The sequence below is a fragment of the Anguilla rostrata genome, chromosome 12, assembly GCF_018555375.3.
Source record: "Anguilla rostrata isolate EN2019 chromosome 12, ASM1855537v3, whole genome shotgun sequence".
Lineage (NCBI taxonomy): Eukaryota > Metazoa > Chordata > Actinopteri > Anguilliformes > Anguillidae > Anguilla > Anguilla rostrata.
The window spans coordinates 34,917,731-34,939,383 of NC_057944.1; the positions used below are offsets into that span (position 1 = coordinate 34,917,731).

The window sequence follows — 21,653 nt, forward strand, 5'->3', positions numbered from 1 at the left end:
CAGAAAACCTAGTCAAGTGTTGTTGCCGTGAAAGTAGGTCAATGTCGCCAGCAATTAATATAAAACCCAACAGCAGGGCGGGGGAATGCAATTTAAGTCAGTTTCTCCATCTAATGTCTGAGCAGGCATCAAATCTTGTGTTTGATTAAAAAGGCAAGAGCTCCCCTCCTACAATGGATTAAAAAAAAAAAAAGTCAGTCAGCTGCACTGACAAAGACCTACCCCGCAGAGCCTTGTGTTAATGCTTAACATTTCTTGCAATCATTGTAACTTTCTTCCTCGCCATTCTCCTCACAAAAGGTGTCTTTTTCATATAAAACAAAACAATATATATATATATATATAACACAGAAACATGGAACACTGTGTTCTAAAAATTCCAGTTAGAAATATCCAGAATTAGATAAAGAATTATGATGCCATGCTTTTCTATTTTTTTTATTTTTTATTTTTAACAAATTTTTATTAACATTCAGTTTTCTGTTTCCTTGGATATTATGCACCTTAGAGAATTCTTAACGAACGAGGGGTTGTATCTTTTAATTGGACTGAAAACGTGAAATTAAATCATTAAAGTAGCTTTGGAAACAAATGCTGACATATCAATGACACACTTTCTAGAACTGTCAGTAATAAGAAGGATGCCTAGATATCTTTCTTATAACTGACAGTGCCAGAAAGCGTGTCACTGATATGTCAGTGTTTGTTACCAAAACTACTTTAATGATTTCGTCTGACTTTTTCAGTCCAATATTTTTTTCAGTCCGGGTATTCTTGCCAGGTTCCTTTTCTATTTGTGGAGATTTTCCCCACCTGTTTTTCTCACCTAATCTTCATTTTCACTGAAAGTTAGAGAGTATGACAGCAGCTATTTTGGAGTCAGATGCTTATGACATTGATGCATTTTAGTCAAATCTTCATGTTTGAAATCACACCACACCACAGAGACCTCAGGCATTAACAGTGGAGGCGCAGTGCTGAATTTGCAAGCACCTCCACAAACATCAGACAAAAAATAAATAGTACCCTAGATCTCCATAATCTCATGTTGATACGTTCAATAAATGTGTGCTTTTTAACAAAGTTTGCATCACGCAATCATGTTCTCATCTGGTCAGGCGTAGGCTACACCATGCGTATACCACGGATCGCCACACTTTCTGCGGCTTACCCTGTAAGACACGTCCCCCTCCACTAACTATTTTCCTGGAGAAACCCTGCAATCATCTTATAAATGTCATTCGATGCAGTGGCAGCATGGCATCACTTTACGTGTGCACTTTTAAAAAGTGATGTATCTTTGAGCAAGGTACAGTGAGCTCTGAAATTATCAGCACCCTCAACCAAAACACAACACCGGCAATCACACTATAATCTGTGCTTAAAAAAACGGGAATCTACCATATTTTTATTTGACCAATCTCTTTCCTTTCCCGCTGGATTAGGACAGGATAGGATAAATATAATAGGACAGGAAGACTATAAGCAGTTCAGTATTTTTTTGGATCACTGGCTTCCAGAAAGATAAAGTTTTGGCCAAAATGTCTTCTTGGTCCTCGCAGAATTTCAGAACTTCATTGACCTTAACAGGAAGAAGGGTGCCCGTGTGAATAAACACCTACGCTGAAATATAGCGCTGGACCTGTCAGGTTACTGTGGCTGCTTGCATCTATGGGTCCTGAGGCAAGGTGGAATCCTCAACTCCAGCGAGAACAAAGACATTTCGACCAAACATGCCCCCACCCCGGGGCAGCTCGAACTCGCCAAGTCCACTCCTGAGGGCTCCCAGGGTCTGCAACTTCACAGCAAGTCCAGACACGTTATTCTCTGCCTGTGCAACATGAAAACACAGTCAGGGGTTCTGAAGTGCCAAGCTTATTTTGAACTAAGGTCACCCTGTACCATCTGGTTCTGATTGAAGACCTCGCTGTGAAATATCTGCTGCAGTCCACCTTTTTCTAACCTTTTTTTTTTTTTTAATGTTCAAACACTTTAATCAAATCTCCAAGCCTCATTTTACAGAGACTAAAGAGATTAAAGGGCATGGAGTAACCATGTGCACAAAGGTTCATGGTGCCAGTAATCCTAATAGGAAAGTAGACAGCTTTTTTTTTTTGAGATGGATAAGTACTTTGAGGATTTTCAGATGCCTTTGGCAATGGCTACTGGCAACAGCAAGATAACACTCATAAGTTATAATTTGAGGCCCTGAACATGTGTGGTCTAAAACAGGGATTGTGCAATGAAAGTTTCAAAAAAGAATAACCTGCCACATCTAAACACATGACAGGTTGCTCTTTGCAGAGCGATTTATTTTTTAGGTGACTGGCTACTTGGAATACCATTACATTATTAAAAGTTATTAAGAATAAACTGTTATAATGTTGCTGTGCTCTCTAGATAATGCTGGCTAAGCCACTCGCTGACTACGGAGGCAAAGCAAAATGATACGAAGATCTTCAAGGACTAATTTCCAGTTTGCAATGAACTTGCATAAATGAAGATTCTTCTTTAAGGCCTTATTTTGTTTATTTGTTTTTTTCCTATACAAAACATTTTTTCCATAGAAAATAACCTGTAACCTTTTTAAGTGAGAAAACTGTGTGCTTTGGAAAATGCTGATTGATGTAATTGAATTCACACTCGACTTTGAAAGGAGTTGCATAGCTATGAAAAAGTATAAATCAATAGAAATTCAAGCACCATGACCTTAAAATACAAGATTAGAATTTTCCACATTCAAAAATCCTTGAAATTCAATTTCAAGGATTTCAGGGACCCCAGCGGAACCCTTTCATATTAAAATTTCTATTGACTTTGATTTTCCTCTACTCTCATGTTGCCGGTGGGACACTATTACCGGTGTTGCCATTACTGCTGGTGTTGGCTACGCCATTTAAATGTGTCATTTTCAGATAAGTTACAAGGGCAGTGCACGTTCCGTGCTGCAGCTCTCCTTCCAATTAAGGCCAAACTGAGTACATATTTCATAAACCCCAAAATATCCACCCAGCGTGCAGTGAGCAAGAGGCAGGAATACACCCTGGACAGATTGCCAGTCTTTCTCTTGGGCACACACACCATTCACTCACCATTCAATCACACACTCATACCTATGGGCAATTTACAGTCTCCAATTAGCCTACCTGCATGTCTTTGGACTGTGGGGGGAGGGGGGGGGGACCGGAGTACCTGAAGGAGGGCCACGCAGACATGGGGAGAACATGCGACTCTACACAGAAAGGTCCCGGACTGGGATTCAAACCCAGGGCTCTACCCACTGCACCACCGTGCCCCCCCCCGCCACCAGTTCCACATTTCTCTAAACGGTTTTCACCCTGGATTACTGCTGAACTTCGTTTCGGACCAAGACATTTTGTACAAATGATATTTTTCAAACTGAAACATTTGCAGGGATAGATCAACTTTATGTTTTTTTTTTAAATACATAATTTCATTTTAGCATATTGTCCCATGCAGCTTCTATATGTGAAAAAGGATATTTTAGATATTTAGAGAAGCTTATGAAGACCTGCTGGTCTTACAATGGCTGAGATAGGTGCATACAGGGAATTGTGGTCTAAAGCAAGAAAATGCACTCCAACTAACTCCAAAGCAGTTTGTACAGATATGTCATATGTGCAGAGGCTGAAACAGATATGAACAGATTCTTATAAAAATGTATTCAGTTACAGAAACACAAATATCAGTTTTTAAACCCATACTTCTCTTCTTCTCAGTTATCAAGCAGTGCAAGCTCTTCACTCCCAAGAAGCAGAGGTGTGGTTATGATGTGGCTAGCCCGGCTAAGGGAAAGCCTACCATTCTGTCTGTCCGTCAACTGTTGCATGTCTAACGTTAGCAATGCTGCTTACAAACTGAAATCGAAGCTACAATTATGTCCGACTAGGAAACAGAAGGGAGTTTCAGCTATGATGCTGCATCCTTTATACTCTGAGCCAAAAATTTACAGATGATCAAAGTTGCAACCGTTGGAGGCTGAGAGGTAAAAGAGAACATCTACTGGTGTGTTGACATTCAGTTCGAAGACAACTAGTTGCAATTTTCAGCTGATCTTGGTTGTCTAAAGGTGGTTGCCGAAAGCGATATGAAGACCATTTTCACACTATCACACAAGAACGAGCCATTTGCAGTCCCAGAGGATTCTGCAGGGCTCTGAATTTTTCACACAGAATTTTTTCCCCCAAACATAATCAGCTGGGAAATGGATTCATTTGTGTGGCTTGCATTATCTAGACTTGGGAGTTCCACGCTTTTCAGTTTTGACTGAACACATACACTCAACAGGCACACCTCCCATGCCGGGGGAACATGATTTTGTAATCTGGTGCATTCTTCTGAGAGTTGGCTGGCTACCTCATTATAGAATTCAAGATAACCAACTTGCAGCACAAGATGAATACCCAAAAGGTAGCCATCCACATCACACTGACATTGTGTTAATCCAGTTATTGTCACATCTCAAATCAATCTCACACATTCCTGTATCATCCATCCATCCATCCATTATCTATACCCACTTATCCTGAGGAGGGTCGTGGGGGGTGCTGGAGCCTATCCTAGCGTGCATTGGGCAAGAGGCAGGAACACACCCTGGACAGGCCGCCAATCTATCGCAGGGCACACTTCCATATCAGCTACTAATGTACAAACAATAAGATGAGTACTGTTCTCTCCTATTCTAAATAATGCCTAGATAACAACAGCAAACTATGACAGTTTGCTACGTATTTCAAAAACTCACATTTAAAAATAGCAATCGATGCAGTTTAAGAAATGCTTGCTTACTATATTACTGATTAAAGAACAGCATGAATGTGTTAGAACTAGCAACCACGTGTACCAATGTTCAGTTGGCGAGCCACTATTACTAGTTTTCCACTTGTGGCTATTCTTACCAAAGCTGAGCAACAACACTGTTAAATCTGTTGTGGACAGAAACAGTGGAATGAGTTTGATTGCCACAAAAGCACAGCTGAATTGCATTATCTGTATGATTTATTAATAACCAGGGGCCTACTACTCATGCCAGTTTCTTAAAATGTAGGTGACAGTGCCCAAAATGCTTTTGTGTGAGAGGAAGGGATTAAGCCAATTGACTGGGGGCCAAGTTTAGAGAACCGGGTTGCCAGTACAGCAGGGAATCCCTCTACATTATACAACCACAGTGGTGAATAAAAGCACTAGATTCTGTGCTCTTGTTATTTCTGCTTGCTACCTGCCAATTTTTTCCAATTAACAGTGTTGTGTCAATCTGTGGAAATCACTGGTCTTTTGGAATTAATTCAAGAGTGGTATCTGGACAGGAAGAGCCAGCTGAAGTAAAACAAACACGATTTTGCCACACAATTAAATGCGCCACTTTCACAGAGTATTTTCATGGCCCGGAATTGTAAATAGAGATTCACGCCAAATAAAACGACACTGCCCTTCTCTAGCAGTCACAATTCAACTGTTTTACTTTGAGTCATGCCACAATTACATCAATGTCAGACCATAACGAACCAAGCTGCACTTCAGTTTGAAGCAGTCAAATGAATCCAGTGGGACAGTCTCTCATCATAAGACCTTGGTTTTTTTCGGCTTGGGACTAGTCTTGCTGTTCCTCTATGCTCTATACCATGATGAATAAGACGGAACACATCATTTTAAATGTGCTATAATGCTGGCCTCTTTTTTTTTCTTTTCTTTTTTCTTTCCTTAAACGTTTCGGTCCAATGTCTTTTTCCTGACACAGATAATGAGTCTAATCTACTCTACTGGACCACCGCGTTGCGCAGAACGCACACTGCAATTACGCAGAGTGGAGTGGAATGATGAAAATGAAATACAGGAGGAACCGAGCGATTAGGAAGGCACTACAGTGGGCGACGCATACAATGGAGCATGAAGTAACCTAAAGGGAATCCTAACAACAGTCGTCCTCCGCGTACCATTGTAAAGCTCTGTGCATGTCATTCCGACAGCCAGAGAGGGACGATTCTCATACATGAGAGACCAGACTGACGTGCGAGCCCTATTTCGAGCCCCTTGGAAAGCCTGCCATCGCAGCTAAAGCCTACTTTATAGCCACACAATGAATATTTTAAGTTCAGCAGTTTGTTGGATGACTATATTCCCCGTTTACTCAGACCCAGAATTAGCTCCTTGCTTTCATATTTAATGGGACACATGTTTGATGCTCTGTTTGCCTTCCAATAGCCCTCCAAAAAAAAAGAGCCAATTAGCATACATGATAAAGCCAGCCATTGCTTTTTATGTTCTAGATAAAACACCATATTATTTTTGGAAAATGGGAAATGCTACAGTTACCCATGCATAATTATCAAAATAACATGATTGTGAAGTCCTCCCAAGGGACGGTGTAACGGTTCGAGGGTTTTTGAAAAAATAAAACTACAACTTTAATCATTTAAGGGACATGAAAGCTCAACTGTATAAGCAAGAATTCTTGCAGTGACAACCACAGCACCTTAAAAGTAAGAAGACCAGGAGAAGCAGAACTTTTTTATTCTTGAGATTGTGTACTGTATATAGACAGCAATTAAATGTTCTGCAAAAATAGACAGTGGAGATGACATAGGTTAGTGTACTGCTACATTTTTCTTAAAGCCATACCCTCGTGCTTTTTCATTGGGATGGAAAGATAAACTGCATGCACGCATGCCTGAGAATGATACATTCAATGCACATCGCAAGCCGGCAAGGTAGTAAGCCACACCACACTTCTTCAACAGATATGAAAGACAGTAAATTAAATTACTCTTAAAAAGACATTTCCCTCAAATAGTTCGTCTGCCTGTACGTGTAAAAATTTCGACAATTAATATCCAACTCATTCATTACTCGGATTTGATTTCATCATTCACACACCTTCATATTATCTATGGATGCAATAACTTTAATACGCATGTAATTAAGTGAAGACGTTAAAATAATCAGCAACAAATGAAATTATATTCTTCAATATTGAAAATGACTCGCTTTTCAATAGTGACTACAACTGACTGATACTCGCAGGTGTCGTTGACTTTAATAAAGGCGCAACGTAACAAATCTACTTAGTTCTTTTGCCTTCATTATAACCGCGGTTGACCAGTTTTGCCAAAATGACTTCTCGGTATTTGACTAACAAGAATATTAAACGCAATGAGAAAATACAATTTCAGAAGCTAACAGAGCTGATAACGCTCAACCATCACATCGCACCTCTCGTGCCAGCATACACAATGTAGCCTACAAGACCATTTCCCCTGAAATGTTGCATGCTTGACACTCCGCAACTTGCTAAGCAAATTGCTCCTTCGCCTATCAAAGCAACCCGCACACCCGTAGGCTAGCAGTTGTTGCCAGTCCAGCGAATACGTTTGCGGTATACTGCTGTCTGTAATTTGGCAGCAGTTAGGACAACTAGCCAGCAACTAGTTTCCCCCTTTTAAACGTCTTCCGCTGCAACTGTGAGTTGGCATCGAGTAGTTCAGCGAACTTCCACTGAAATTGTATAGATTTTGAACTCGTTGAAAACTTTCATGAAGCTTTCGCACTTCATGGATTTACAGAAAACTGTTACAAACTCAGTTAAACGGCCTGTTTTATATTCAAACACCAACAACCGACTTTCGATATCGGTTTAGATTCAGTTGTTTCGCTATTAAACGTTAATCCCGCACACTGGCTTCGTGTCTCTCCAAAGGAGACTTCCCATGGGTTCTCTTCGGTCAAAAAAGTATTAAACTGCACCCACTGATCTGTCATCATTGTAATTTCCGTGATGAGTTGGCACTCAAACAGGCACTACTAACAGTCGAGAACATCGTAACTGAATCAATACTTACCGCATGATGTGAAAATGACCAAAGACGCCACTTTGTTTCCAAAAGAAGAGCAAATAAGCAGCATTGCAGGATATTGCAACACTAGTAGCGCGCTGAATCGCCAGCTTCCGAAGAGATTGTGTCGCCAGCGTTTTGCAGAATGTTTTCACGAACCCACAGACTCCAGCTGGGTACTGAATGTGGAAATCTCCATTTTGCCAGAAATGGTTCATGCGCGCACTCATGTGGTCAAACAGGGTAATATTTATCTAAACTGGAGCAAGTTGGCTAGCTAGCTTGGTGGCGTTGCTGAAAACTGACAGGAATGGGATAGCAAACTAGTAGCACTGCACTTTGCTAACATTAGCCAATGCAAATAAATCGTCGGCCAGCAAGTCGTGTATCGTTGTGACTGTGGAGCTTTTACAAGTTAGCAATTTATTTGGGTTAGTCTACTTAGATGCATTTGAACCCGCAATGTTTCTAATGTGAATTCAGAAGCTACCAGAGCCATGCTATTTTGACCGGAACACGGTGCATCGCTCACAAAAACAAAACAACGGAAGTGGCTTCCACGTTATTTCTCATCTTCCAAGTGAAGTTTGGTATTCAAGCTGCTGGCTTGCTGACTAACTAATTAGCATTGCAACACGAAATTGCAGCATTGTCGGTGGATTGGTTTACGCATATAACCTCCGCTACCCACAGCCGTCTTCCGCCATGACTGTTCCAGTCCTTTTTTCAATGTCATGTCAGTATAAACACACATAACAATTCACATGTAAAAAATGGCATTACTGCTCTCTCTTATTCATTACATTACGTTTGGTCAACACTAGCTACCTGGTTCACATAAATGAAAAAAAAAATGCATTGAATGTACGCCGCATAGGCTAACTAGCTCGCTCTCCAAGTTCGATACACCGTAGCCTGCCGTCCTGTTGCCGAAGCAACCGCGGAGACAGCCAGATTCTCTGCTTTAACCCAGCCCAGAAAGATCTGGAAAGTGGAAGCTAATTCATAGCGCACCTCGGGCTGTGTAAAGAGGGGGAACTTTCTGGAAAGTTCGCAAAGTATATATAGCCTACACAGCTAGGCAGCCTGATTTCCAACAACCTGAAAACGAAGGTGCATAGGCATATTGGTTTGCAAATCGCCACGCCTTTTGGTTCACTGTGACAGTTGAATGGGAAGCAATAATATAGAAAATGTCAGTTGTGGGATTTGATGTCGGATTTCAGAACTGCTATATTGCTGTCGCCAGAGGTGGAGGAATTGAAACGGTGACAAATGAATTCACAGACAGATGCACACCGTAAGTAGCTAACTATAACTAGCCGTAGTGATTTATTTATTTGTTTGTTTGTTCATTTAATTCATAGTGCGAGCAATTCGAATAATTTAACATGATTTATCCAGCGAATTACCCAACATGAACAGATAGCTAATATCATACCAGATGGGATATAGACAGGTTAGCTAAGGTAAGGTTAGTTAACTGGATGTAATGTTAGCTTATTTAATTCTGGAATCTGTTATGTTACAGAATGGATGCAAGATCACTTAATAATAATTGCCAGCAATAACACTGCAGTAATAGTTCTGTGAAAGCTAATTTAAATGCAGTGCATTGTTGCCCAAATGTAGTATATAGCTAGCAAGCTAAACATTGCATGTAAGTTATGAATAACAAGCCGATATTTTACTACTAGCGAGCTAACATTAACGTTTAATTAACATAATACAAACTGATGAAATTAGCTGCATCCATATGTAGGCTAATGTTAGCGTTGAATAGCTAAAATATTTCTCCGTTAACTAGCTAACGTTAAATCAGTTTTAGTAATTGACGCTTTTGAACTTAATCATATAAGATATTGGTTTTACTAGATAGCTAGTCTAAAGATGATGGTAACTTGTGCCAACGTTAATTTACGTAGGTGTTGATGAACGGTACGTTTTATTTTCGGGCCTTTGATGTTGTTTTGAAGAGATTCCAGGTTCCAGCTCATCCCTTCTTGTTATCTATTTGGAATGCACTAATTAAATAGCCAAATCGCAGCCCACAGTAACGTTAACATCGTTATTTTAGCTGAAGTGTATTGTCTGGCATAGCCGAATATAAAAGGCAGCATATTCCAAATTAAGAATTAATGAACGTGTTCAGCTGATTTGTAATTTTTAAAAAACTCGTAAATATCTTAATCGAGGAAATGTCTGATGTCACATAAGTTGTTAGTGTTTGTGTTTAGCTGAGTGCAGGCTAATGTTTTCGTCTCGCGAATCAATTAAGGAGGGTCAAGAAAGTCCCAGAAAGAAGTGGGAGGAGAGAGTACTTATGAACTGGGAACTATTTTACAAATAGCATTGATTATTCATTTTTATATTCATTTCTACAGAGCTGTTGTGTCATTTGGCCAAAAAAATAGAACCAGTGGCAATGCTGCAAAAAATCAGGTGAGCGTGTTAACCCCACGTTGTGTGGCTTCAACGTAAACATGGCTTTATAAATACAACCTGTTTAAAAGTACATTATTTTGGTACATTATTTTTGACTAAATGTTGTAAAATAATGATCTTCATTTTCAGTTGTATTTTATGTCTAATTTGTAGAAGTAGTGTTTCATATCTAATACATTTCCTAATGCATTGTAAAGAACATTTCTTCTCTGATTTGTGTGTGTTTTTTTTTTTGTAGCTCATATCCAATGCCAAGAACACAGTGTTCAACTTCAAGAGGTTACAGGGCAGGTCATTCCAAGACCCTGTGGTTCAAAGTGAGAGGGCTAACCTGCCATATGACCTGGGACCCACAGAGGATGACCGAGTCGGAACCAAGGTAGGAAACATTGGATTTTGGCCCAAATTGACTCCCTGTGTTTAATGACAGCTCTTTCTAGCGCACTGAATAATGAGTCAACATTCAGAAAGGTGCAAATCAAAGTTAGTCTGTGTGTGTGTGTGTGTGTTCTTTTGTATTTGTATGCATTCAGGTATTAATGCAGAATGTACTGCTTGAAGATCACCATTTGAAACGAATACTTGAACCTTTTCAATGTGGCTGATTGCAAATTTAGCTAAATTTGTAATACAATGCAATTTTGCTTATAATATTTAGACAGTAAACAAAGATATTTATCATAAGTTTTATGGCATATATGCACATCTGTGTAATGGTTCCCGGTGCATTTTCGGTCTTAACTTGGCAATGGTCAAAGGCGAACATACAAGTGTGAGAGCTGCAGGGTTGCCAGGTGAAATTCTTGGGCCTGGAACAGAATTATATTATTATACTATTGGGCTCAGGACAGGAATACTTACCACCAGTTCACAGACCATTGCCCCTCCCCCTTTTACACCCTGGGACAATGTACCTGGTTGTCCCCGTCCCTGACGGTGGCCATGGTGAGCTGTATTTTTAAAGTATGGCTATTTTTCCCCTGTCTCCTATGTGTTCAGGTGCTGTACATGGATGAAGAGCACCAGTTCAGCATTGAGCAGGTCACTGCCATGCTTCTGACTAAGATGAAGGAGATCGCTGAAGCTAATCTTCAGAAGAAGGTGCAAGACTGCGTCATCTCTGTAAGTGTGGATATTTCCACAGCTGCTTCAGAAAACCTGCATGCGGCACTAAAATTCCAGCGAGCTGATCAGTGGCAAAAGTGGGTAGAATCGATCACTCTTACTGCTCATGTGCCTAGAAATTTCACGTCCTGTATAATGGCTAGGAACATTTTAATAATTTTTTTTTTTTTCTTCAGTTTGAAATTTAAAAAAAGAAACAGAATCTGGAATTCAGCTTCGTGTGTTTGGCTGTGCCTCAAATGCTGCATTTCATGTCTTGTGTGCGTTTGCTATATAAATATTCTTTCATGTATAGATCCCTTCATTCTTCACTGATGCAGAAAGGAGGTCTGTGTTGGATGCTGCCCACATTGCTGGTCTGAACTGCCTGAGGCTAATGAATGACACTACAGCAGGTATGGAGCGATGAGATGAAAGCTTATCTCTTTGACAGTTCTGCCTTTGACTGCTGCAGAAAAACAAAAAATTGGGGGGAGAAAAGACCAATGTTTCTTGCCTTTTCCCCACCCGTGTAGTTGCCTTGAATTACGGGATATACAAACAGGACCTCCCCCCCGCAGAGGACAAGCCCAAGATTGTGGTTTTTGTTGACATGGGCCACTCTGCATTTCAAGTGTCCGTCTGTGCGTTCAGTAAGGGAAAAGTGAAGGTAAGTCTACGCCCAATAAGTAATTGCTCTGCATTGGAGAGCGTCAGAATCTTTCCCTGAATTTATCCCCCTCTGTTTACCACAGATGCTAGCCACAGCTTTTGACCCTTACTTGGGTGGAAGGGACTTTGATCAGAGGGTGGTGGAGTACTTCTGCACCGACTTCAAGTCGCGGTACAGGCTGGACGTGAAGTCCCGCGCCCGCGCCCTCCTGAGGCTCCAGCAGGAGTGCGAGAAGCTGAAGAAGCTCATGAGCAGCAACTCCACCGACCTCCCCCTCAACATCGAGTGCTTCATGGACGACAAGGACGTGTCTGGGAAGATGAATAGGTGGGTGGGCGTGGGTCTCCAAAGCCAGAGAGCTTTGCTTTGCTCGCTCTCAGGCCCTGGCCGTGTGTACTTGTTATCAGAAGGTTATTCACTTCTGTGGGGATTTGTTTGTGTAAGAGTAGAATCCAGAATCTTCCTACATTCCGGAATGTTCTTTCATCATGCTTAGAATAGTCGTGCTGCAGGTCTCGTTAGGGGGCAGCTCGGGCTGATCTCTGCTGTGCTCGTCGGCAGGGCCCAGTTTGAGGAGCTGTGCGCAGACCTGATCGAGCGGGTGTCGGTCCCCCTGGTGGCAGTGATGGAGCAGGCGCAGCTGCAGCCCCAGGACGTCAGCGCCGTGGAGATTGTGGGCGGGGCCACCCGGATCCCCGCCGTCAAAGCGAAAATCTCCAAGTTCTTCGGGAAGGAGGTCAGCACCACGCTCAATGCAGACGAAGCTGTGGCCAGAGGCTGTGCTCTGCAGGTAAGCTGTGTTGCATGTTCACATAAACCCCTCCCCCTTTTTTTCGTTTAGTAGTTATTCTTGCTATAGTTAAAATGCATAAATAAAAAATAAAAAAACCTGCATGTATTATTCATATTTGGTCATGTTGCATCGTGTTGTCCCCTCCCTCGCTCTCCCACAGTGCGCCATTCTGTCCCCGGCATTCAAAGTGCGGGAGTTCTCCATTACCGATGTCATGCCTTTCCCGGTAACTCTCAGCTGGAGCAGCGAAGCCGACGAAGGCAACGGGTACGATTACCAGGGCAACCGGCGCTGTTCCAACGAGCAGCCGGGAAAGAGGCTGTCGTGCGTAGTCCGAGACACGGTTTCCTCTTGTGGGACTCCAGGGTGCAACCTGTCCCTTTTGCTTTTTGTTTCTTGCCTCATTTGTGCACTCCCTTGCACAGTGGAGATGTTTTCAGAGCAAAGACCGCCTGTGTTTTTTTTTTCTCCCCTGCAGATGCCATGAAGTCTTTTCCAAGAATCACGCTTTTCCGTTCTCCAAAGTCATTACGTTCTACCGGAAGAATCCTTTTACGCTTGAAGCCCATTACACAGACCCGACCTCTCTGCCATACCCGCAGGCCAAGATCGGTAAGGGTGACTCAGACGCGAGCCGGTGTCCTTTCTCCATTTCTGTTTTCTCGTCCCTCCCGCCCGCCTCCCCTTTTAAGTTATGTTGTCAGCCTCTTCCCAGAGAATGTAGGGAGTAGTTAATTCCTTTCACTCTCTTCTTTTCCACTCACTCTTTCAGGTGAATTTGCTGTGCTGAATGTGTCCCCTCAGGAGGACGGCGAGCGCTCCAAGGTTAAGGTGAAAGTGCACGTGGACGCGCACGGAATCATCGGCGTGTCCTCCGTCGCCATGGTGCACAAGGTGAGGGTGGAGGACCAGAAGGCCGGGGCTGGGGAAGACGCCGTGCCCGAGGAGACCAGCGCTCAAAATGGCGTCGACAGCCTCGATGCCCTGGTGAGCTGCCTTGAAAGTTACTTAAATCTAAGCAGGGCGTAACTGCAGGTATGAGAGCACCTGTGCAAGCTCACCTGTGCAAGCTCCATGTGCAAGCTCACCTGTGCTAGCACTGAAATCCATTATTCAATCATTAGGCTTTTTTTAAATGATTACCATCCAAGCTAACTGGAGATCGGTTAAACCAAGGCTTCACAGTATGGGTAATGTTTGATCAGGTAGTCACAGATAGAGATCAACTGATTTTCAGTCACAATCACTTGGTGCACATGCACTAAAGTTGTTGTTTTTATTTTAATTCAGAAAGGTGTTTGGTGTTTATTCGGATGTTTATAGTTTAAATATTCATGGAAGCATGTTTTATCTCCTGCAAAACTCCTGAATTGTTAAATGATTATTGTTCATTTAAATTTTTTATAAGAATTCAAAAGGATGAACTAGAAGACTCAGCTCGCTGTTCTTGCATTTAAGCAAGCTAACACCTACCACACGCATGCGCACACACACACACTTTCTGTATATATCTGTTTGGCGAGAGTCCTCCATGCTTTGTTTAGATGGGTAGAAAGCTGAAAGCAGAGAGGGCTGCAGATGGAGATTGTCCATAATTTGCTGTTAATTAAAAATGATGTTGGCAGGGCTCAGCAGTCTCACTGGTGCATGAAGTTGTTGAAATCATTTTGCTTAGAAACTAAGTATGCTTTTGAAAATGTAATTCACGTTTTATCTTTGTTTGACAATTAGGAGATTTTTGAACTAGACTATGTGTTATGTTAAGTATGTTCAACTGAACCCTTGGCTTAAGTTTAACTTGTATAACAAATATTTTAACAGTTCAGCCAAAGGACAGAGCATTGATTTCCCAAACCATTGGCCAGTGGTGTAGAGTGTATAAATTAGGAGCGGTGGCAGTTCTGCCGCATGATATGATATGTTAAAGCAAAAAAAAAAAAAATAATAATAATCAGTTTGTTTAAAAATATAATGTCACTTTGTCCCTGGGACTGTGATTCCAGGACAAGATACACGATAAAAAAGATGGTGATATCCAAGCCTGGGTTGACACTGAAAACCAGCTGGCTCCACAGTGCCCCCCCATGGATGGGGGAAGCCATACCAATCCACAGAGCGTACGTGAGAGCTATACATGAACTCTTCTTAACTGAGCGCTGTGCTGATGCTCATGTAACGCGTGTGTATGTGTGTGTGTGCGTATTGTTACCCAGTCTATACAGTGCACATACAGGGTATGTTTCCCCTGGACAGGTGAATGCAGACGTGAACACCCACCACCCGCCCGATGCCAAGAAGCCCAAGATGAAAGTCATGCACATCAGCCTGCCCGTCGAGGCCCGACTGGTGCAGCAGCTGGGAAAGGATCGCCTCAGTGTTTACAGAGAGCAGGAGGTACCGTAGCACAGCTCCTCACTCAGCAGGAGGTACCGTAGCACAGCTCCTCACTCAGCAGGAGGTACCGTAGCACAGCTCCTCACTCAGCAGGAGGTACCGTAGCACAGCTCCTCACTCAGCAGGAGGTACCGTAGCACAGCTCCTCACTCAGCAGGAGGTAACGTAGCACAGCTCCTCACTCCGCAGGAGGTACCGTAGCACAGCTCCTCACTCAGCGTGTACAGAGAGCAGGAGGTACCGTAGCACAGCTCCTCACTCAGAGCGTGTACAGAGAGCAGGAGGTAACGTAGCACAGCTCCTCACTCAGCAGGAGGTACCGTAGCATAGCTCCTCACTCAGAGCGTGTACAGAGAGCAGGAGGTACCGTAGCACAGCTCCTCAGTCAGCAGGAGGTACCGTAGCACAGCTCCTCACTCAGAGCGTACAGAGAGCAGGAGGTACCGTAGCACAGCTCCTCACTCAGCGTGTGCAGAGAGCAGGAGGTACCGTAGCATAGCTCCTCAGTCAGCAGGAGGTACCGTAGCACAGCTCCTCACTCAGCAGGAGGTACCGTACCACAGAACATCTGGGCTCCTTGATCAGCTGATCGCCCTGTCCCCTGTCGTATCCGCCATCTTGTCACCTCTGCATTTATCAGTGCAGTGGCACACTGTTTTGATTCAGTGTAAGAATGCAAAATGGAAAGCGTTTTTGCGTTTCTCCTCTGACAGGTTAAGATGATCGCGCAGGACACGCTGGAGAAGGAGAGGAGTCATGCCAAAAACGCGGTGGAGGAGTACGTTTACTACTTCAGACACCAGCTGGAGGGGCCGTATCAGACGTACCTGAGTTCAGAGGTACAACTCGCTGTCACAAATAATATGTGGTGTTCTGAACAGAAACGCATATTTCCACAGAAACACTAAAGTAATCCTAACTCAGACGTGGCCAGCATATCATGGCACTGGGTCTGTTAGTACACCATCTGGTTCATCTCTTTTGTTTTGGGACTAGTAGAGTAATATGTAAATGCTTTTTTAATATAACTTTCTGCTTCTGTTTACCAGACCAGGTCATTTGCCTTGTTTTGGTACCGCATATGACTGCTGGTTAAAAAGAGTTGATTGATGGGTGCGGATACCGACTATTCTCTGTCTGAAAAATGTGTACAAAAGGGTTAAAAAAAAAAAAATGCAAAGTCATTCTTTTATGTAATGCCTGATTGCTTACGTATTTCAGGAACAAGACAAGTTCTCAGAGCTCCTGACCAAGACTGAGAACTGGCTCTATGATGAAGGGGATGACCAGGACAAAAAAGTGTATCTGGACAAGCTGGAACAAATCCAGGTATGAATCCCCATTCAGTGACAAACCCTCAGAATCTCATTGAGCTTCGTCTTACCAGTGTCACTGTAAAAGTTTTTGTCAACTAATGCGATTACATAGTCGTTTTCTCAGTGAGAATTATTTTATGATCATACTCCGGTGCTGTTAATGATATGATAATGTGGTTTATTTTAATTGATTCATAAGGCTCAGGGCTTTCCCCACTAAGAATTATGTGAGGATGAGCGCTCGGTTTTCACAAATATCAGAAGCCCTCAGTGCAGAATTCCCTGTGCAAAATGTTTTTAAAACCCCGTTTTCGCATGGTTTCTGATACAGAAACTCGGCATGCCTATGCAAGAGAGGTACCAGGAGGCCGAATGGAGGCCCAAGCTGTTTGAGGAGCTCAAAACCAAAATCGAGGTGTACATGAGGGTCGCGGAGGACTACAAGAACAAGGTAAAGCAATCCGGCCTGCCCTGTTCATCAGGTAACTGCGGTACACTTTTTGACATCCTTTACATTTTGGAACCCACTGGTACAGCTGTGTATTCCACATGTCACCTTGCTGTAGGCCAGTGCTACTCAACCAGGTGCACTACACCACCAGATTTCACTAATTATTTTACCTCCTTGGTTCAGGAAGCCTAATAGTGAAATCTGGTGGTGTAGTTCGTGGTCGGAACAATTACCTGCAGACACCTGCGGCCCCACAGGACCTTGACATGAGTAACCCCACTGTGGGCAAAGCCTTACGTGGCACAGTCTGAATTTGAACCCGTGAACCCATGACCCGAGGCGCACCAGGCCGCGCGGATGCCCCCGTCCCCCCGTGTTTGTAACCGAAAGCCCTCATCTGTCATTGGCCAGGACGAGAATTACATGCACATAGACGCGGTGGACATGGAGAAGGTGAGCAAGTGTGTGCAGGACGCGCAGGATTGGATGACCGCCGCCAGCTCCGCCCAGGACAGGCTCCGCCCAGATGAGGACCCCGCGGTCCACAGCTCCCAAATCAGGGAGAAGCTACAGGTGAGGGGGGCGGGGACAGTCCAGGTGCAGAACGGCATCAGTCTTAAACGCACCCTTAGAGTTAACTGCACTGAGGACATAGGGCCTTATTTACTTAGCACGTGCAAAACCCCTTAGCATGCAATGCTAACATGACTAGTGCAAAACCAATACCATGACCAAATATTGGCCATGTTGTTGGTTTTGCTTGTGCTGAAAGGGTTTTGCGCTTGCTAAAGGTCTCAGTAAATGAGGCCCATTGAATACAGCTCAAACACTGCGTCAGTACAGACAGCACTAGCTACAGAATGTCCCATCCTGTTTCAAGGGTAGAGGGCGGTGAGGCGGGTAGTGCGTCACTGGCAAGTGCAGATATGATAAAGACATGCGCATTAATATGAATCCGTTACTCACTGCCAGGAGCTGGAGAACGTGTGCGAGCTGGTGGTCACCAAGCCCAGGCCCAGAGTGGAGTCCCCGGCGGAGGAGCCCGCGCAGACGGACGACTGCAAGAAGGCCGACGGCGTGGCCACGGAGCAGGAGACGGGCCTGCAGAACAGCGAAAACTCCCCGTCCTGCATGGAGGTGGAGTAGAGCCAAAATGGCTGCCGCAAGTCAGCGTGGAAATAAAAGAACACGATACGGATTATACCAAGTGAACTTCACGCTGCGTCAGTGCAGGCCCCTTTGCCGTGACATGGATGTGTATGTCCTGTGTGCTAAAGCAAGAAAGCTAAATTAAATATATTTTTCTGTTCATCGGTGCACTTTTCTGTACTTTTGTTTCTTGTTCTTTGGGATTTTATTCTGGTGTTTATTCTGGTTCACACATGTTCTGTTTTTTTTTTTCCTGTTCATCAGTGGACTTTAGTGTTTCTTTCTTCCGTGTTCTTCTAGATTTTTCTTTGTTTGTGTGTATATTGCGGTTCAGACATCTTTTTGTGTTACCTGGTTTTCTACGTGTTGTTGTTGCGCCAGGACAATCTGTCAATGGAAAAATATTATTGAGCAGTAAAGTTGGTTTCACTTGTTATTTAAGGGAAAAAAACAAGGTTAAGCCATAGCACGCAATCCAGTAGAATATGTGAATTACTGTGGAAGGCATCATCATAAAAAATGGAAATGTTAACTTTAAATTATATTTACAGCATATGCTACTTTTATTTTTGCTACTATACTTAAGTCAGTGGTTAGCTGTGAATAAAATTATACCCAGGTAAAGTGCTAAATGCAATGTCCTTGTTGCACAATACAGTGTTTAAGTGTTCCCTGAAACATACCCTGAAACGTTTTAACAATTCCCATACGTACTACAGAGAACCCTGAACATTGTACAACATTTGGTTTACAAAGAATAAATATGGTTGTCCCTTCTCTGTAGTTTTTGAGCCCTGTTGTAAGGAAGCAAACCGAGTTGGAAGGGGCTAGCAGAAGCACTAGCTCGGATGAACTGAAGTGTTTAAATCGTGTTTTGGTACTTTACAGTGAAAGTGCATGACGTGCAAGGGGCAGATAGTGACAGGGCCTACATCTGTACTGATTCAAAGCTTTTGAGAGCATGTGACTGTGGACGAGCCAATCAGAACCATTTTCACATTCCCATGAAACGAGTGGCTTGACCATAGAATGTTTATTTTACTGTTTTCCCATGCAGTGCATGCTGTACCACTCTCTTTCTGTACTCGTGTGTGTGACTGCATTTGTGTCCTCAATATGATACTGAATCACTGATAATGGTTATTTTTCATAGAATCTTTAAATTTGTGAAATGTTTCGGCTGAACTTAAGTTCACTAAAGCTTAAAAAAAAAAACATATTTAAGTTTGCTTTTTGTGCCACCATCGCAATACAGTTGTTTATGTTGCGCTTTTGTTTTCTTTGGCTGCAAAGCCTATATTCTCGCTGCCCCAGAAGCGAATGCGGTTAAAGTCATTTTTTTGCGTTTGTCCACTGAATGCTGTTCCTCCACAGTCCTGTTCCCGGGGCAGATACAGGGAGGCTGTGGTTCTGCCGACTGCAACAGCTGCGGAGATTTGCAGACGTTGATCGGCAAAGCGTTACTGTGATCCAGCAGGCCCCCCCTTCTCCGCAATGCTGGAGAAGAACGGATCCATCGCGGCCAGGGAGAGATCGGGCTTTTTGCAGACGGTCGACGTATCGTCGATGTCGAAGCACTTCAGCGTGTGGTAGGCCTTGGGGCCGCCATGGTTCGGTGGCTTGTTGGTGTTCTTGAATATTTCATGATGTAGTCTGAAATGTAAAAAAAAAAAAAAAGGAAAAATGTGGGACCAATCTGCTGTGCTGTAATGTGCTAAATAAAAGGATACACACGTAATGTTCCTGAGGTCACAGACTTGATTTTTTTGTGTGCCAGTAAGATCCACTCAAACTCACCGCTTCCCCTGCTTTGAAGGGTAACTTAGGCTTTTGATCTCCTCCTCGATGTCTCTGTCACTAATGTGCAGCGGAGGGTATCTTGGCTTGCTGGCTGAGTTGGGCTGCAATTGCCATTTTGAACAGAGTTAAGTTCAGCAGAAGAGGTTTTTAGAACTTCTCAGCAATCCGTCAGTGAGAGTTAGGCAGGACTAGACTAAGCTCAGAGAAAAGAGGGGCGTTACTAACTTTAACATCTTTGGCCTCAGTTTGGTCATCAGAGTTGATGACATCAGAGGTGGTACTGCTGGTGCGCCTTTCTGGAATGCTGAGCGTCGGCATGCTCAGGGGATCAATCAGAATCTCGTAGGGGATTGTGGGATGCTTCCAGGAAGAAGGCGTGTGGATGCTCCAGCTCTCTGCCTGTCCAAACGTCCCTGTGTCAGAGAAAGTGGGAGGGCGTGGCTCAGCTTCCATCAACACCACGTTCACCTTTGTCTCAACTATTTTTAATTGATCTTTTACTGTTTTCTCCGAATTTCCAGGCCAGTTGAATCATCACAGTGTGCCCTGATAGTTCAGGAGGACACAAGTAAGCACGGGTGCTCTGAGGTGTGTTCTTGCAGCCACCAAATATTGCACCAAGTCCACTAGCTGATCTGCGCAGGCATCGTTTCCAAGGAGTGTACCTCCTGTGCAGCCAGCAGCAGCAGGCAGTGGGGTGGCTAACTGACCAGAGGAGTCACTGTTGAGGCAGACTTCCCCTCCATTTGTCCCTGGATGACCCTATGGCCTAATGTGCTCTATTATGGCCTGTTACTGTTTGCACTGGTCCTGTGAACCTCTCATTTAAACCTATGGTATACCCTAGTTAATCCACATCAGTCTATGCTGTTTTGTTATACACTGTACATGTCAGTAAGATCATGAATTACAATTTAGAGTTTATTCTGAGAATTTACTAGCTTAGCAGTAAGACCTGTGTCAAATACGTACTTGTTTTGGATTCAAATACTTTTCTACGTTTTACTGATCTTGTCTGGTGTATCGGAACCAATGAAATACCCTCAAAAAGTGCAAACCCCGGCTTCTGGTCATACTGGCAGGCTCAATTACATGACGTAAAAATCAATAGAGCACAGAAAATATTTGAATCCAAAACAAATACTGTCAGCAATTGTCATAGAGTACACAGAGAAAGACCACACGTGAGGACATGTTACATCGTAATCTCACGTAATCCCAAAATAGGCTTGCTCAGTTTGTCAGGACCATAAAATTAATCAGGCGATGTCCGCGACGGGGCGACTGACCTATGAACTCTCCGTCGGTGGTCCAGAGCCTCACTGTGCAGTCGGTGGAAGAGGTCAGCACCACGAGGCCATCCTCAACGATCTGCAGACTTGGGACAAACAAACAAACAAACGAACAAACAAGGCGGTGGAGAGTAGCTGAAGTGAAACACGAGCCCTGTACTGAATTTCAATGATGCGGGTCCATTTACATGCAGCTCTGAGGTGCTGGGCTTACCTAGTCACGCTACTGATGTGTGCTCGCCAGTAGTTCATCACTGGACAAACACAACGAAAAGGACTTTACATTACAGCCGTTTAGCAGACGCTATAATCCAGGATTTACACAACATTTGACAAAGCATTTACATTGTATCCATTTATACAGCTGGATATATATATATATATAT

At 43.3% G+C, this 21,653-nt stretch overlaps 3 protein-coding genes across 6 annotated transcripts in view; 1 reads left to right on the forward strand and 2 right to left on the reverse strand.

Moving 5' to 3' along the window:
* The window catches only part of b3glcta (beta 3-glucosyltransferase a), a 78,580-nt gene extending 70,589 nt beyond the window's left edge, over positions 1–7,991 (reverse strand). For both annotated transcript variants that reach the window (XM_064302327.1, XM_064302326.1), the window contains exon 1: positions 7,857–7,991. In XM_064302327.1, coding sequence (XP_064158397.1) covers positions 7,857–7,920 — 64 coding nt within the window. In that variant the 5' untranslated portion in view covers positions 7,921–7,991. The remainder of the gene's footprint in view (positions 1–7,856) is intronic.
* Positions 7,992–9,009: 1,018 nt separating this feature from the next.
* On the forward strand, positions 9,010–19,916 carry hsph1 (heat shock 105/110 protein 1). The gene is made up of 18 exons (XM_064302324.1): positions 9,010–9,150; positions 10,235–10,292; positions 10,534–10,674; positions 11,295–11,417; positions 11,716–11,815; positions 11,936–12,069; positions 12,155–12,399; positions 12,634–12,862; positions 13,026–13,132; positions 13,344–13,477; positions 13,638–13,852; positions 14,869–14,982; positions 15,119–15,259; positions 15,973–16,098; positions 16,481–16,588; positions 16,907–17,026; positions 17,438–17,599; positions 17,999–19,916. The coding sequence occupies exons 1-18, from the start codon at positions 9,044–9,046 to the stop codon at positions 18,170–18,172; spliced, it is 2,538 nt and encodes an 845-aa protein (XP_064158394.1). The 5' UTR covers positions 9,010–9,043; the 3' UTR covers positions 18,173–19,916.
* The window catches only part of wdr95 (WD40 repeat domain 95), a 35,704-nt gene continuing 33,442 nt past the window's right edge, over positions 19,392–21,653 (reverse strand). For all 3 annotated transcript variants that reach the window (XM_064302322.1, XM_064302323.1, XM_064302321.1), the window contains 5 exons: positions 21,482–21,521; positions 21,265–21,353; positions 20,201–20,388; positions 19,973–20,076; positions 19,392–19,828 (listed from right to left, as the gene is read on the reverse strand). In XM_064302322.1, the coding sequence (XP_064158392.1) occupies positions 19,636–19,828; positions 19,973–20,076; positions 20,201–20,388; positions 21,265–21,353; positions 21,482–21,521 (614 nt within the window). In that variant the 3' untranslated portion in view covers positions 19,392–19,635. The remainder of the gene's footprint in view (positions 19,829–19,972; positions 20,077–20,200; positions 20,389–21,264; positions 21,354–21,481; positions 21,522–21,653) is intronic.

Bases quoted from the DNA above. Each gene is read 5' to 3' on its own strand.
- hsph1 (XM_064302324.1), top strand. From the start codon at position 9,044: ATGTCAGTTGTGGGATTTGATGTCGGATTTCAGAACTGCTATATTGCT. The intron at 13,133-13,343 runs GTACGATTACCA...TCTCCCCTGCAG, and splicing joins GAAGCCGACGAAGGCAACGG to ATGCCATGAAGTCTTTTCCA. The intron at 15,260-15,972 runs GTACCGTAGCAC...CTCCTCTGACAG, and splicing joins GTGTTTACAGAGAGCAGGAG to GTTAAGATGATCGCGCAGGA.